Source organism: Pollachius pollachius, assembly GCF_949987615.1.
Source record: "Pollachius pollachius genome assembly, chromosome: 3".
Taxonomy (NCBI): domain Eukaryota; kingdom Metazoa; phylum Chordata; class Actinopteri; order Gadiformes; family Gadidae; genus Pollachius; species Pollachius pollachius.
The window spans coordinates 34529168-34547240 of NC_136936.1; the positions used below are offsets into that span (position 1 = coordinate 34529168).

General features: G+C 44.0%; 1 protein-coding gene across 1 annotated transcript; it reads left to right on the forward strand.

Annotated features, from left to right (window-relative positions):
- The first annotated feature begins 422 nt into the window (after window positions 1-422).
- On the forward strand, window positions 423-15612 carry cavin2a (caveolae associated protein 2a). Its single transcript, XM_079733544.1, has 2 exons — window positions 423-1217; window positions 12794-15612. Exons 1-2 carry the CDS (start codon window positions 669-671, stop codon window positions 13787-13789), a joined length of 1545 nt encoding a protein of 514 aa, XP_079589670.1. The 5' UTR covers window positions 423-668; the 3' UTR covers window positions 13790-15612.
- Window positions 15613-18073: the final 2461 nt, after the last annotated feature.

Below are 18073 nucleotides of genomic sequence, written 5' to 3' on the forward strand. Positions count from 1 at the left end.
CAAGGCAACAGAGCACCTACCCGCACACACACACACACACGCACACACACACGTGCACACACACACACACACACACACACACACACACACACACACACACACACACACCTAGATGCATGGGATCATGTGCAGGAGGACACGCATACACAGAGAGATAGAGAGAGGAAGAGAGAGACGGAGAGAGAGAGAGAGAGAGAGAGAGAGAGAGAGAGAGAGAGAGAGAGAGAGAGAGGGAGAGGGAGGGGGGAGTGCACAGTGAAAACCACTGTGCCTCTCCATTCTCTTGTTGGGCTAGGCCTATCCAGTTGCCACGGCAATGTAGCCCCTCCCTTTTGCTCGCGGTTGAGGTGTTTTGAAAACTCTCACATAATGTGTGTGGGTGCGGTGGGAGGAGGGGGGGAGGGGGGGAGAGAGACAGCGCGATCGAGCGAGAGTGGTAGAGGTAGACGGAGAGAGAAAGAGAGAGAGAGAGAGAGAGTAAAAGGGGGAGTGTGCAGTGGAGTAAAGTTTGATGCAGTTAAACCTCATTCCCGAGAGCTCAACAGAGCGACTGACAGCAGCGTCACTCGCCCAACTTTTTAGAACAAATTAAAACAAACCAAATAGGCCAGGGATTACACATCCCCTTATTCCAATCCAACCGGACACTCGACAGTCTGACAGGTACAATGGGAGAGGACTCGTCCCACGCCGACCGGTGCAGCATTTCCAGCTCCACTCCTGTCCTTCCACCGCTCCAACTACACGCCGAGAGAGGGGACCTTCTCATCCCGAGCTGCGGCGGCAGCCCATCGCCGTCCACGCCCGGCGGCACCCTCGCCCGCATGGGCTTCAAGATGCCTACCAGCCCTACCTCCCCGGGGGCCAGCAGCCCCGCAGACCGCGGGCAGGTGAGCGCCATCACGGTGGTGGCGCTCCTGGACAAACTGGTGAACATGATGGACGCGGTGCAGGACAACCAGCAGCGCATGGAGTCCCGTCAGGCCGAGCTGGAGGGCGCGGTGAAGCTGGTGCAGGGGGACATGAACCGCCTGACCAAGACGCACATGGCGACTGCCCACAGTGTCAACAAGCTGCTGGAGCGCTCGCGTAAGGTGGGCGACAGCATGAAGGAGGTGAAGGAGCGCATGGACAAGCAGGGTTCCATGGTGAAGCGGCTGGAGAACAACCACCACAACCTGCTCAAGAGGAACCACTTCAAAGTACTCATCTTTCAGGTGAGTGCAGATACAATGCAGATAACAACTCTCTTTATTCCGGTATTGAAAAAGTTGGTAGGATTGTGTTGTGTCGGTGTGTGACAACAGGTTGACCCCAAGCGACCGCGGGTCTTTGCAGTGCGTGCGTGGTGGTGTGTGTTTGCGTGTGTGTGTGTGTGTGTGTGTGTGTGTGTGTGTGTGTGTGTGTGTGTGTGTGTGTGTGTGTGTGTGTGTGTGTGTGTGTGGAGGGTGTGTCTGGCGGTAGAATACAAAAGAAGCAAGACAGCCAGCTTCTGTGTCATTATTTGTTATGTAATGGAATCTCCCAACCCCTAGTTGTAGTCTTACACGTTATCCCGAACAGGATTTGATGCGAGCGTGCACCTGTCTGCTTCCACCATTTGTAGTTTACCCCTTGTATCAACACTGTACAAACAGTTACACACTGTGTGTGTGTGTGTGTGTTTGTGTGTGTGCGTGTGTGTGGTGTGTTTGTGTGTGGGAGAGGCAGAAGAGATCTAGTTGAACCCACTGCATTTGCATGCATACAGGATTGTGTATTGTATTGTGGCCATGTTGGAAGTGAGTTTATTTTGTGTTTGCGTGTGTGTGTGTGTGTGAGAGAGAGAGCAAGGGATGGGTGTGTCTGGGAACAGAGCCACAGGATAATAGGGTAGGGCTCAGAGTGACTCCAGCTAGATCCGCTTACAACACACACACACACACACACACACACACACACACACACACACACACACACACACACACACACACACACAGACCGACTGCCATCAAAATGGATCCACCAGAATAACTGAAAAACAGCCGTTTTATGACACATTGTAAACTTCTGAACTTCAAAAACAAAAGCAAAACGGTCTTACTCACACTTTCAGAGTTTCACATTTTGAGTTCCTATGTCATTTGTCCATGAGTGAACAATCAATTGAGGTTATTGATGAACATGCAACAAATCCGACAAACTGGAAGAGATGGAGTCTTGCAAATCCGGGAAGAGTCCTAGTTTAGTGACATCATACACTCAGGTCAGAGTGTGAGTCTGTCATTCTTTAATGAAGTGGTCCTCAAACACAACATACATTAGCAAGTCTATCAGAGTTAATTATATAGTAGCACCAGGCCTGTACTGTATCACTGGGTTCAAAGACTGGATATCTAGGGAAGACCTGTAACCTGTGGAAAAACACACACAAACACACACATACACATTTATGTACATGTGTGTACGTATAAATGTGTTCATGTGTCAATGCACTGGTCCTTGTATTTAGGTGTATGTGCGTGATTGCAATATGTGTAGATGCAGATGTGCATGCATCTGGGTGCATATGTGTGTGTGTGTGTGTGTGTGTGTGTGTGTGTGTGTTTATATGTGTGTGCACATGGTTGTGTTTGTGTCTATTCATGTGTGTGTGTGTGTGTGTGTGTGTGTGTGTGTGTGTGTGTGTGTGTGCGTGTATTTGTGCAAGTGTGTGTTTGCTCAAGTAATGGAAAGGTGTTTTCTGCCAGTGTTGACTCTGCAAGGTGCTGGGCCGTCCTCCAGCATTATCATCTGGACTCCTGGGAGGCCCATTGGCAGAGCAGGTGCAGGGGCCAAGCTGTGTACTCAGTGGCCCGCCAACCGCCACGTGTTCCACCTTGATCAGCCTGTAGACGGGGGGCTGTTTAGTTCTGTCTCATATCCACTATTGGTACTGTGACATGTTGTTTGGTCACAGTACATTACAGTGTGTGCAGAGACGATGATAAAAGGGTTGGTTTTATCGCTTGGTTTAAATGAGGGGTAACCAGATTGTTGATCAAAAGGGAAGCCCTTGGTTTACAGGTTTGGATTTCTTTACAGGGAATTCAACCACAGAACAATAAGAAGCCGCATCATTCTGATTTACGTTAATGTTCAGTCCAAAAGGTTCCTTTAAATGGGCACCTTTTTTACCACAAGGTGCGGCATTGATTTAGCCTGGTTCTACCAGTCTATCTTGTGAGCTCATTTTAGTCACTTCCTCAAGAGAGACTGGCCTATTGCCCGCCCATCAGATTAATTTAATATTACGACTAAGCAAGCTTATTAAAAGAGCTTTCGGAAGTCAGAAAAACTGGAGCAAACACAGCACACATCTTTTCCTTTGATATAATTCCAGTGCGCCCTTATGTTTGTGTTTTATTGCTGTTGTATCATCCATTTATTCTAAAACGTGTTCTATGGCTGCAGCGATACGAGCAATGACTGACTTCAGGAGCCGAGGATGTAATTCGGTGTCTATACTTCCCAAACATTTCGTCTGAAACTGTTAACAGCAATTTACTTTCAAATCCACGTACCAAAAATACTAAAAGAAGAATGCTTGCAATACACCTGTTGAAATGTAGTTGGTACCAAACCGTGTGCGTCCACTGTCTCTGCCTCCTGTCTAGACCATAATGAAGGCTTTACCTTGATACCAGCTTTGTTGTCTCGTAAGACAAATAGCTGCAACAATGCACATAGGCTATCTGATCATTTCAATACGCCTTTATGTATTTTATCTGTGGCGGCTTATAATCCTGTTTCAAAAGGTCTTTTGTTTATGTGGTTAAAAGATAAGGCTCATCAGGCAATTCTCTAAAAAAAAAAATCGAAATGATCCATCTCTCTTGCATCATCAACTAAAACCTGCATCCTAGAACAAAGGCACTCCCATTCGCTCGTCTGTCGGCTTGTATGAGAGCTACCAGCGAGGACGAATGCCAGACCTTGTACAAGGCAATAATATTTTATGTACGAGTCAATCTACATCACACCTGGTGGTAAAATAGAAGCCCTTCTAAAATAGTTTTGTACGGTATCCAATCAAAATTGCAAAGTTGTGATTTCCCCCTACATATCTCTTTCCTTGAGTGTACTTTGTACTATTCAAGCAAAACCAAAACAGCTTAATAGATTTGTCTATAGCATATGTCTATATCCTTGGGGCAACTGCTCTTGTGGAGTTAGTTGTTATTTACTCCTCTGTCGGTTATTTTGAAAGGAACTATTTTTCTCAAATCTTCTCAGGCGTGGAGTGAGTGGAGCCTTTGTGGGGCGCTCCTCATCTGTGTGTGTGTGTGTGGAGCAGGGGGGAGGGGGCGTTCATGCATGAATGCATGCGCACCTACCTGGTAAGTCAAGACTGGGATGAGTACAAGTAAAGACTGTGGTCGAAGGCAGTGATCTGTGGCAAAATGTGCATGTGATCATGCCCGCGTGTGTGTGTGTGTGTGTTTGTGTGTGTGTGTGTGTGTGTGTGTGTGTGTGTGTGTGTGTGTGTGTGTGTGTGTGTGTGTCTGACATCCATGAAGGCATTGCTGCTGGGTTGGTTCTGGTGTGTGTGGGTGTGTGTTTGTGTCGGGTCGGGGCAGGTGCGTGTGTTTGTGTGTGTCGGATCAGGTGTGCGTGTGTCGGGTCAGGTGTATGAGGTTACAAAGTTGATAAAAGAACCGTTGCAGGCCTCGGGAAAGGAAACAGTTTTCGGAGCCTTGTTACTACACCTTCACGCTTTTCTCCTCTTCTTCTCACATGAACGGCTTGCTTCTCTCTTGCTTTCTTAACTATTTATTAGTGTCTTTATCATCCTTATTTCTATCCTAGTCCATTCCTTTGCTTCTGACTGTAAATAAACATACTTGACAATTTTAAGTCAACCGCTTTTAACCGCCGTTTGTCAAGTGTGTTTCTTTTCTGCCGAGTGTTGATTCCCTCAAACGAAACCACGTGAAATGCAGCAGGCCTCACGCTGCTGTGTGATAATGCAGATTTACTGCCGCACCAGAGAGCTAAAAGTAAAAATTGCAGCAAGCAACATAATTCAAGCGAACAAAGTAGAATTCTACATTTCGACTGGCCGAGATCTAAGAAGTTTTTTTTGGACAAACTTGTTTTATGAGGTATGCATGCGTTTGTTTTCTTTCTCATCAATCCCATCAGTTTGTTCTTGTAACATTGCCAAACTGATTTTCAACAATACGTATGCCACTGTTTCCCCCAGGAAATGTCTTAGTCAAGGTGCCGTTGCCATTTCAATTCCATTCAAAAAGCTTTATGGCATGACTATTGTTGTATTAACAGTATTACCAATGCATTATTTATCTTTATTCTTTGTACCTGATGGAAGTATGTTTCCTTACCCTACGAGAGTTTTGTACTTTGTTAATGCATAATAATAAAAAAAACCAATAATAATATAATATAATAATATATATATATATATTTTTGTATACATTGGTAGTCAAGGCGGGGCCCTATTGTTGTTAAGGTTAACTGTATGGTTGTATGGTTAACACTGTATGTTAACCATACAGTGTCGGGGGAAACACTGTATGCTGAAAGATTGAGGCCCTTCACTTAACAGCTACTGGCCCTCAGAGCTTCAGGTTCTAGAACTCTAGAAGAGGTACCCAGGGAGGATTGTGGGTAAATCTGCACCGAGCAAGCACAGTGTCGGTGGTGGCTGTATGTGCTACAGTGTGGGAGGACTATGACAGGCCTGCCTTTCTGTGTGTCTGCCCTACTGCGCTCCTCTCGTTAACGAGGGCTAACGAGCGGGAGGAGAAAATATGTACTGTCCCATAATTGCAGCAATTCAGGCCCTTGTTTGTTTGTGTTTGTGCATCGGCGCACACAGGGTTTCCAAGACAAACGCACACAGTTATATTACATAAAGCCTCATACACACACAAACACAGATCCATAAACATTCATGCACACACTCATTTATACACACACACATTTATACACACTTCCACACACAAAACAAGTACAATCATATGCACACAATGATACAAACAGACACAATAAAATTAAAGGATTATTATTATTATGTAATTCATATAATAACTTGACATGTTCATGGCAGGTATTGTGCCAGGTGAAAGGTCACGGTAAACATTGTTTCTTGACTAAGAGGTGCGTGAGAATATCGGCCATTATTTTCAGATTAACCATGGAAAAGGTTATTGGTTTACCTTCATGACAGTCATTGTAGTGTGTCACAATCTTTACACACTACAATGGTATTTCATATAAATGCTATTCGCACATTCAGAGTATAATTTCCTGTCCCCTCAAATCAGTGCGTGTGTGTTTTTGTGGGGGGGGATGTAGATCTGAATCTCCTCCTTTCTCACAATGGAACTAAACAACAATCAAAATTTTCAACATTCAGAATAAGAATGCTGCCTTAATCTGTCATCTTGTTTAATGTCGGGACGCAGAAAGGGCTGGATTATTTTCGTTATTATTATTATTATTATTATTATTTTCGCACTATTTTGTTTTAAAGGTGGTTTTGTGGCTGTAAAAGGGTGTCTTCACAACATGTTGATAAGAAAAAACAACATCCCTTCCCTATCTAGTAAACAACTGATCAGAGTCATTTAGAGGACACTCTGATTCTCAAACCACACACTTAGTTCAACGTTATTTCCCACATGTCATTCCAAAATCAAAGTATTGATATTGATAAAATGGAGTTAAAAAAACTGAAAAAACTTCTCACAGCTAAGTTTAGCATGCTGAACTGCCGCTATGTGTATCAGCCAACGTGTCCTTCAGTTCAGTTTGATATTGACAGAAGGTTTGGGTGGTAGCTGGCACTTTCCAGTCTTTGTGTGTTAATGTTTGCTTTGCTCTACCAGTCCATACAAATCGCCCAACTCTTGACCAAAGGTCCGGACCTGATGTTAGGTGTCAGCAACCGAGGGACCAAAGTCTGTGTATCCTGACACGGATGAAGTAGCGCCCGGTAGTGTGTGCTTTTACCTGCGCGCCCAAGTCTTGTAATGGTTACCTTTGTATTCCATTTTATAGGGAAACCAGGTTGTGCAAATAAACCAATAACCATACAGCATTCAGCTCAAATTGATTTCACCAAATCCTTCCCTCTTCAATCGTGTGGTTTACAGCTGAACTGCAAGTGCAGTATAATACATGATCCGATCATTTTTTACACCAGGTATTCAATTAAATAGCAGTTCAGGCTCATCCATTATGCATACAAATTGCCTTGTAAAATGATAGCCCCATAAAACCTGATAAATAATGCATAATGCCTTTTTAAAAGGCGGCTCCTTGCCTTGCCCCTTCAGGTTGTGTACTCTGTAGGCTGCATCATGATAGCTTTTACCCTAAATTACCGTTAAATGGAAAGTGACATACATTGGGTAAGGTTGTTGCCTTCACTGTTTAAAATAGTTGCTGCACAGCAGACAAGGACATACAGCTTAGGTTGCATTTTGTTCAGATTTCAATTCTGTGTCATATTCATATTTTCAAACGGGTCGGTGCAGGCCGTTGGCCGTATGCCAATCAGGAACTGATGCCTCTCTCTCTCTCTCTCTCTCTCTCTCTCTCTCTCTCTCTCTCTCTCTCTCTCTCTCTCTCTCTCTCTCTCTCTCTCTCTCTCTCTCTCACACACACACCCACACTGTGCCTCTCTCTCTCACATTGTGCCTCTCTCTCTCTCCGTGCACAGGCATATGCTCGTGTGTGTGCATGTGCGTACCTGTTGAAGGTGTGTGTTTCTAGTCAGCTTTACAGCGATTACCCTCAGCTCCTCACAAAACCTACGTCTCTCGACATTTAATAGGTGAAATATTTGTACCGGAGTCTAGCGTTCATCCCTCATTAATCCCGGGTTATTCTGTGAGTCTTGCATGCTCTTCTGGAAGAAGAGTTTACCAGGGTCAACTCACAAATAAGTTGATTTATACCTTGCTATTGTTTCTCATACATTTAAATTGTCGTTTAAATTACATGTTTCAAACCTATTTGTAGCATGTATTTGAGGGGTAGCGTTTCACTTGATGGTACAGGTGTATGTGTATGTACTAGCAACTCTCTCTCTCTCTCTCTCTCTTGCTCTCTCTCTCTTTACCTCTTTACACCCCTCTCTACCTTCTTTCCTTGGGTAATGATACTATTCTTCTCAGACAAAGGAAGAAAAGGGGTGGAAGAATACAATAAACAGAAGCAATGAAGATTACAAGATGACACTGCATGTAAAAAACAATGCAGGATATTGGTCCTAAGGGTGTCAGTGTGTCTTTCTCCACTTAAAAAATTAAAAAGCTTAACAACGACCGGACGCCTCAGGCAAAAAGAAAACTTATCAAATGCAAGTCTGTGTTAGTTGAAAAACCCCACACAGCCGACTGGGCAGGGGGGGGCGGTTTGTTTGACTTGCCACGTTAATCCAGTTCACATTATACGTTCTGGCCCCTTTGCGTGTCATCACAATCAGGTTAGACGAGTCGAGTCCTGGCATCCGTCCCTTCTCCACAGGCCGCCTGTCGTAATCACAGGTTCCTCTGGCCAAATGACAGTTGGGCCCCATTTGAAAAACTATGAATTGTAGAAATGGTATTGTATAATGCAGCGTACAATATATAATAGTGTATGCTGCAATATACAAATCCATTTCTATAATTCATAGTTTTTACAATCTTCATACCGGAGCCAGGTAAAGACTGGGGAGGTCAAGAAGGGTGTTTGTGTGTGTGTAAGTGTGATCTTGGGTGTGTGATTTGACACATGCAGCTGGTGGCAAAGCCGATAACTGTAACTCTCTGCCAGAGAAAACATGGGAAACCTTGGGCTGCCAAAAAGTTACCAATATCAATCATCCACCCTATAGCTGTCCTCCTTTACCCTGTAGGCCTGACTTCATGTCCCTTACTTACTTCTTTTATATGATTTTAAGAGATATGGAAGGAACTATGGAAGATATGGAGGTATATGCACATTAAGTTGGATAGCTTGGTTGTGCTCACTACACCATTAAAGTAAGAAGATAACATGACTGCTTGCTGTTTCTTTTCCATTGCACTCCCCCTGTTCCTAAACTACAGTAATTGTAACAATATGGTAGCACCCTAGAAAATAACTAGTTAATGAGACTCAGTAGTCTGCACGAAGCCTTGAGAGACTCAAACAAAAGTGCTGAAGGAGATTAGCAGAATTGCATCACCTTGTAAACGTCCTTATCTTCAAATGTGATGAAGTGTATCCAAGCGTTCCTGGCACTTCTCTGACAAATACCTCCCAGACAGCCAGCAGCATTGTTCAGATCAGGACAAACCGTGTGGGTTATCAATGTAAGGCTGACGGAAGAGAGCAGGTCTTCGCTCCTGACCGTCGGTGTCCAAAAGTCTCCATTGAGTGTGACAATCTCTTATTTCAGGAGCACGTTGGTGTGACTTTTGAGATAAGTCACATTGAATTTGTCATTTATTTTTCTTGGCAAGGCTTTCCACCCATAACATTCCTCCTTTTGTGAGTAGCACCTGGCAGCGACGAGGCGTATTGGAAACTATGTGTTTTTTTATTTGCATTGACAGCGACAAACTACAAATCTCCCTTTATCTCACGATGGGAACCGATGTAACATTGATTTACACTTGATGCAACTGCTGAGTGACAGGTTTACACCTGTAGCAAACCACCTGTGGCAATATAAAACACTGTTGGTTAGCAGTGGAGCCCATACGTACTAGCGTACCACAGTGCTCATAACACTACAGAGACGTGGTCTGCCTGTTGTGGCCCTGAGTTATTTTAGCTTGATTTATCTTGAGCCCATTCCTGTGGCACATCTCTATCTTTCAGAACACAGGAAGTGGAAACTTCCTCTGTCCCCTTCCTTCCTTCCTGCCTCCTGGTGATGGATGGATTGTGCGTTGCCATGCTGAAAGTGGGAATGGAGTGGGGTAGTTTGTGTTCTATAATGGGGGATGGGGGTAGAAGGTTTGGATTGACCTCATGAGTAAGAAAAACAACAACAACCCCATCTTTGTCGATAAGTGAGGGTTACAGATCTTGTCGTCACATATGAGTTTTACCCTCCCAGATGATCGAGCTGGGGGCCGGTAGGATATGGAGGGGGCTGAGGGTGTGTGTGATGACAGGAGGGGAGGAGGAGAGGGGGGGAGGAGAAGGGAAAGAGGAGGGGAGGGTGTAGATTGCAGGTTGCAGACAGTTTGAAAGGTATGACGAATAGGAATAAAGGAAGGGATGAGGAAGGTGCTCTGAGTGTTCTTTCCTGTTTCTCTTTTTCCTTTATGGCAGCACTTCCTAAATACAATTAAATATGGATACCAAATACATTTTTGCATGCATTGGGCAATAGTTAACCTTAGACCTGTCTCTTCTTCTCTGTATAACCTTCTCTTTCTCTCGCTTTCTTATCACGCTTGTACTCACTCACCCACTGTCCACATACTGTTAGTTTCAGGTATAAATTCCTTGCGAGCCGAAGTCACAGCTCACTCATCTGAAACATAACAAATTCCTTCATTTTAAGTGATGCTTCGTTTGTGTTGATATTATTATTTAACACAGTGTATTATGAAGAGTTATGTGGCCCATAACTCTGGCATGAAAAGGTCTGGCATGGGATAAGATTTCAGGTAACAAATCTCAATTTATGGGGGCTATACATACTCTCTAACTATATCCCACTATCTCTATCCCTCTCTTCATGTGTCTCTTATTATATTTCTCTCTAGCTATCTAGCTAGCTATACCGTCATACACCAGCACACCGATCCAACCAACCATCTGTGTTGTTCACTAGGGGTGAGAAAATGCCCAAACCCCAAATGAAAATGTGTAGTGTTGATTACCAGTAGTTCCCCACTAAAAGACAGCACACATTGCACATACACCCTTACAGATGCACACGCATACGCACGTATATGGCTCCCATCATTCAGATTCAGTTCAAATACTTGCTAGCTTGCCAGATTGAGAATTTGGGTACAAGGGGTAGCATAGTTTAGTAGATGTCACGATAGGGCAAATGTAGCTATCAAGGTATGCACAACTTTGCCATGTTGGTGTACCTCAATCGTTTTTCAATTTTAACAATCTCAGAGAATAAGAAGTAAGCGGAGAGTCCCCAGGGTGGGTGCACCTGGTTCAAGCCTAGCTTGAGGGCGATGGGAAGAGAAGGCTAAATGCAACTCCTTATTAAGGTTCTTGTTGAAACTAGAATTTTGCCCTGAGGTTTTGCCTACCATCCTTTAGATTGACAGCTGCTCGTATAGCTTCAGTCACCAAGTGTATTGCCACCTTTAGGCCACAACAGCGCCCCTAGTGCATTGTAGGTAGTATTACAGCCTGTACTTATATTATATATTCTTGGAAACACTTAAATACGCCAAAGTAAGAAGAATATTAAATGCAGTATATCAACCATTATTTCAGCTCTTAGTCCAAACTTTGCCTCGTATCAAATCCGCAATTAACAATGGAGGTTATACTTTTCATGGCAAGGCCGCAAATTTCACTCAAATGGGTGAAACGTTTATCATTCCGTGCAAATCTACCTGTGAGAAAACGCAGACAGATTTGATATTAAATGCTAACAAGACAACAAGATAAAAACATATTTATGCATCTACATAGCTTTGCTCTGTGTCTGCAATCTTCACATATTGTGTGTTAATTATGGCTGTCCTGACTTTGGGTTCAATGGAAGGTTTTTCACCAACTCTAAAGTTAACTCTATATCTAAAGTGGAGGGTTCACATCTTGGCAGAGCAGTCTGACATGTTATAACCAAGCATTAAGCAGGACACAATTTGTCTGTCAGCATCCTTGCGGGTTAGTCGTTCCTGCCAGTCTGGTTGAGCAAGTCCTTACTTATGCAAATTTGACAAGTTATGGAATAAAGCTTTAAGTAACTGGCAGTCTGTTTGCAACAAGAATTCTTTCATTTTTAGCTGCTATGAATTCCCTGGACGGCATTTGTACCAGGATGCTAAAGATTCTTACCTGACACATATGACAAGAATTTGCTACATAACAACATAATTAGATATCCGGAAATGTCTCAGTTTTCAAAGCAAATGTACTTAAATACATGATACTGTATGTGTTTGCTACGAGTATCCTAGCCTCTGATGCATGAATGTTTATTTGTGCACAGATACGGTCGGTAAAGAGAAGGGAGAGAATCAAACATAGGTTAACAATTACCTTATTTCTCAAACATAATCTAAGCCAAACTCTATAGGTCCTAAACTTGTCCATAGATGATCGAATATCCGCACAGGGAAGGAGTTAGAGCAGTGTGGGTGGTAGAGTCCTGCAAAGAAGCAAGTGGAATTCCTCAGATATCTCAAAAAGTAAACGGGGTTTAGCGTGCAGAGACTGGTTTTCTCTTGACACCTGTGGTACATCAACCGGCCTCAATCTATAATGGATGACCGTTTGCAATGCAGTGTGGGCAGATCAGCATGTTAGTGGTTCAGAGGAGTGAGCTTTTATGGCCTCATCTTGGTATATTTGGAATACAGCAGGCTTTGTAGCGGTGCCTATGTTTGGTTGGGTTTTCCTTGTACCATCCCCGTATATACCGTGTTTATTTATGATTCCTCATAAGCATACCTCATAGAATTGATTCTACTGTTAACCAATCCACTTTCAACCATTATCATGAGTTTGCTAGATTATTTTCAGAACTTAATGCTGTAATCACAAAGCTGGTTAAAAGCTGGAAAGTTAGCAAACCTAGATTCCAAACTCACTCCTTGATCTTCTCTATTGTTTTACGCAGGAAGACAGCGAGATCCCCACCAGCGTGGTCGTCAACGACTCCCTCAAGTCGCCGCCGCCCAGCCAGTTTGATGCCGAGTCGGTCCTGCCAGCCCCCTCCATCGCGGGCTCTGCAGACGCCAACTTCGGCACCGACGAGGGTCTCCAGACCATAAGCCTCACTTCCGAAGACGAGGCTCGGGCCTGTGAAGAGGACGTCTTCCCGGATTATGAGGCCTCCGTGGCCCAGGGCACCTCCATCACCCTGGAGCGCTCCAGAGCAGACAAGCTGAAGCGCTCCAGCCTGAAGAAGGTGGACAGCCTGAAGAAGGCCTTCTCCCGCCACAGCATCGAGAAGAAGATGACCCAGATCGGCACCAAGATCGTGCCCCCGGAGCGCCGCGAGAAGATCAAGAAGAGCTTCACCCCCAACCACCCCAAGAGCCCCACCTCCAGGAGCTCCTCCTTCAAGGTGTCCCCCATGACCTTCAATGTGAAGAAGGTGCGTGACTCCGGGATCTCAGTGCAGGACGGCGGGGAGATGGCCCATGTGGAGATCCCTGCTCTGGGCAGCATGGACGGAGAGGCCTCCATGGCAGAGGTGCACGACCTGGCCGAGGGCCTTGCAGGGGGGGCAGCGGGAGCTCTGCAGAGCTTCAATGCAGAGGTTGTGGTCAACGGAGACAGCCAAAGCGTGGAGGGGGCCGACCTGAGTTTCGACCGCACCGCCAGTTTGGCGCTTCCGGAGCAGGAAGAAGTGGATGGGGAGGATGACAACGAGGAAGAGCAGGAGGAGCTGGAAGTGCTGGTTAATGGGGCCACTGATTTAGCAGCTGACGTCACAGCTGATGTCACAGTTGACGTCACAGCTGATGTCACAGCTGATGTCACAGCTGACATCAAGGCTGATGCCGTGGCTGATGTCGCGGCTGATGTCGCTGCGGAAGTCGGGGCTGATGTCATGGCTGATGTGGCTTCACATAATGCTGTTTCCGTTGCTGTGGAGCAAGCATCTTAATCAGTAATTAGTTTGATTCTTGGATCTTAAAGGTGACATATTATTACCCCAGGTGTGGGTTTGGTCAGCCGTTACAAGCCGTTTTGAAAATCTGCCTCTTCTGACATCACAACTTGGCGTGTCCCCCTATATACAAGACGGATAGATGACCAACGTTTGCTGCAGTCCACTGGGTAGGCTGGTAGACTGATCTATCCAGCACACATCTAGGTGGACATGCCCACTTGTGATATCAGAAGAGGCAAATTTTCAAAACGGCTTGTAACGGCTAATAGATCAAAAAATCAAAAAGAAATCAACTTACACTACCACCTGGTTGTATAATATGTCACCTGTAAAGTTTCTGCTTGTTTTGACTTTTTTTAATTAGAAGATATCTTTCTAAATTGTCACTGTTTGATTGGCAACTCTTTTTATGTTGTATTACTTCTCAGTCTTGCATCATCCCACCTTAATTCGGAACAGTAGTCTAGAGAGGATTAACACTGTCTTTCAACTTTTTCTTTCTTAACCTGTTTGACAATAACCTGATACACAAGTTCAAAGCATGAATCCAACCCAATGCAGGTTTTTCCCTAGACCCCCTGTGTGGTGGTCTCCAAACGTACAGCCTTTTTGTTTCACATTCACAATAACTCACTCTCATAGAACTAAACCCAAGCCATTCAGGACCCCCATATCTCCGGGGTGAGCGGAAAACCATCTTCTTCCTCCTCCTCCTCCGCCTCCTCTGTTGGTCTGCCTCTGGAACGCACTATCCGGCGAAGAAATGGACTCTTTGTTCATTTGAAAGAATTAAAGGAAAAAACACTACTGCCCGCAGCTGGTGGAGTCGTGGGTTGCCAGGTTGTGTTGAAGAGGAAATGGGACGTTTCAATGGCAAGTTTTCAAAAGAGCAGACCAAGAGTTTTTTTGTGGACTTCATTTCCCAGAAGCTGATACAAGAACGTCCAATGTCCTTAACTTCCTGTAAACACATTAACGCGTCCGCTGTCCACGTCCACACATATGTTGAATCTAGATTCATGTCAACTAGCTAATTTGTTTTAATAGGGAAAGTATACTTACACCAACTTGGTAAACTGGTGACTCATAGAAAAATCGGGGGGTTCAATTCTCATTGATGTTTTGCTCAGTGACGACACATTTATATGATAATCGTAATGTATTATGTTGTATTGAATATATTCTTAATACAATAATAACAATAGCAAGATATACCCATGTTTTTGTATTCTACAAATACACAAAACACTGCATGGGTGCTCAATGACAGGTAGAAGGGAAATATGGGTTTTCATTCAAGGTTTTCTTTACTTCTTTGTTTGTGTGTTTGTTTACAGGAAATAGTCATCATTATTAATCAATATTTACTATTTTGACACTATCCAATACAAGCTTTAACAATTGTATGGTTGTATCAATAAATATAAGGCCTGCGATAATTCTTCATTGAATTTCCGTACTAAAAGTTATGTCGCATCCATTTGTATTTAGCATTATGATACCGTCTTAGGAACTATTTTGTTGATGTCAACAAATCGTTGCTGAACCTTTGCTGTTTAAACATTTTCCTTAATACAACCTTGTTGTGTGTGTTACGTGTGAAGACAGAGATAGGAGAGATAGATAAGGGGCAAGAGGGAGAAGGAGAAATACCAGAGCATTCCTCTGTTTGATGGATGTGTCTTCTACAGGCTATTCCTCATGCTCCTGGCCTCCTTGTCGAGACCCAGGAAGAGAAGAGGAAGAGGCGTTTGGGAGCCAGGTGTGTGCCCCAGATGCACACATCTTCATACCACAGGGCTCAGGTTTACTGGGTGGGGAGGGGGCGGAGGCAGGTCTGGGTGGGGAGGGAAAATGTTTGCTGTGGACAGTGTGATGCACTCCATGTGGAGAACTTGTGTCCCAGCCATGGGGCTTGGGTAACTGAGTGCGGGTTGGGAGGGGGTGGAGGGTGAGGATGGTGTCTGATGTAGAAACGGTGATGGAGTTGGCTTGTGTATTGAGGTCTGTGGATAATTGATGATGGAGTAGCAAAGTATTTATAAGAGCCTACATTAGAAGACAGGGACTGGTGGAGTTAAAGTAGAATCGCAGATGTGGGAGGTGGGGGATACCTTGCTTTTCTTTTTTAGGTGAATCATAATAATGTAATAAATACTAATTCTTTCAATACCAAGCAGAATTATGTATTTTTTTCTCTGACTTGATGATATATTGCCATAATGTCAGATCTGTGCAAATACAATACTGGTGCATGAGATCTGTTAAAGAGTGATGGATAAAACTCCAACGGCACTTGATGTGTGGGTGTGTGTCCACTATATGCCTCACTCCAGGAGAAACAATAAAAATAATTGTTTATATTTCTTTAAATTCTTATGTATAGGCCTATACTTATTAATATCCATATATGTTGTTCCATGGGAGTTGTATCGTGGATAAAACAGCACAAAAAAATGACACATGTAATTTGTACGTTTTGGAATCAATAAATATGTGTGAGCTATATTAATTTGACATGTTTGAATCTACTCTGTTGTCACATAGTCTAGTTTTAGCAGGCCTCTGGCTGTTTTAAATTTTTAGATAAGCCACTCAAACCAAAGACCTTTTCTTTTCCATCAGTAAAATGTCCTACTCATTATATTCTCTTTCCTTCCTATCCTTTACACTTTAGCAATTTGAAATTAACATACTGTCTTAGCTTGTCTTTGGTTTTGCATGTAACCTAGGCCCTTCTATAATAAATCCCTATATTTTACATATTTCTTGAATTGTGCGTCTTTGTTTGTTTGTGGTTTTATTCTTGGGAGCAATCTTAGTAGTCTAGGCTCCTTTGTTACAATTATATGTACCACCTTGGTTAATCTTAGGCCTAGGTATAAACATAGCCTAGTAGGAAGATAATATAAGAATATAATGTACCTGCATAAGGTAACAACAAAACCTGAGGTGGTTTGCAAAGAACTCCTCAGGTATCGAGTTATGGTGTGTTCCAGATGCCTTGTACACCATGCGAGTTGCACGTCATTTCCTGTCTCGTAGCACTCATAGAGCTCATAAGTACGCCCTTTCCGGTAGACCCCCATGGGGCCTCTGAGATCGTAAAATATGAATGGGTTTCAATGGAAAGAAAGTAATTATTTTCTGGTCCCAGTCTTTATATGCCCTGGATTACACATACGTTGTTTGTGGATTTAAATTATAATTTTTCATGCAAAGAAAACGAAAAAAAATTAGGAAGAAGTTTGATAATGTTAGGTTTTGTGTGAGGCCGCTTTGTGAACTACAGCCAGCACTCGAGTTGAGGGGGGATGAGGGGCGATGTCATCCCCCTTTAAAAATTAAAATTATTAAATTTATCTCCCTTCTGAAACAGCCATCCCCCCTTCCAATCCCCTGTTATTTTATCAATTAATATGGAAATAATACCGCTATTTCATTATAGCGCTTTCCTTTTTCAATTCGGGGCAACGTTACTTTTCCCAGAGACAGATTTGACAGCGATACTGCATTCTCGGGCAGTATGCTATTGCGCATGCATGCAGGCACGCTTGCTGCGCGCCTGCGTGCTTGCGCAATAGTGCCTTCACGAGCTGTCATTACACACCGTACGAGACAGACACTGGTAGTGTGAAGCTGTCTCTGCATCCCCCCCCCCCCCCCCCCCCCCCCCCCCCCCGTTGACAATGGAGTCTCCCCCCCACCACAGTAATAATGTCCTGGCTACGCCCCTGTCTGTCCCTAAAAGTTAAAATCCAGCATCCCCCCTGGCTTTTTTTTACAACTCGACCACTGACTACAGCCCCTCGCTGCTCTCGACGCGAATGATATACGTCACCACCACTCTGGTACAGACATGGCTATCTCTCTGCTCCACTTCACCGCTTTTTTCCAAAGGGGGGATAACAGCGTCGAAAGAGGTGAAAACCATTATAAATCGGGCATGTGTAGATTTTCAGTTATGCCGATGGGGAGATTGTAGGTCTTGTCCACGCCAGTCGCAGGGAGCGTGACGTCGCAAACGAGACGTGTAGTCTTTCTCATTGTGTTTTCTCTACAGCCTTTAACTGAACAATTGCACAATAAACTGTCAAACTCTTGACATGAAAAATTATCATTTAAATCCACAAACAACGTTTGTGTAATCCGGGCCATATAAATACTGGGGCCAGAAGATAATTACTTTCTCTATTTTGAAACCCATTCATATTTTTCGATCTCACAGGTCCCATGGGCTCTACCGGAAGTGGCGTGACTTCGCCACTCTATGAGGGG

Excerpts from the sequence above, each read along its gene's own strand:
- cavin2a (XM_079733544.1), top strand. The coding sequence starts at position 669 with ATGGGAGAGGACTCGTCCCACGCCGACCGGTGCAGCATTTCCAGCTCC. Across the intron at positions 1,218-12,793 it reads TCAAAGTACTCATCTTTCAG|GAAGACAGCGAGATCCCCAC; the intron begins GTGAGTGCAGAT and ends TGTTTTACGCAG.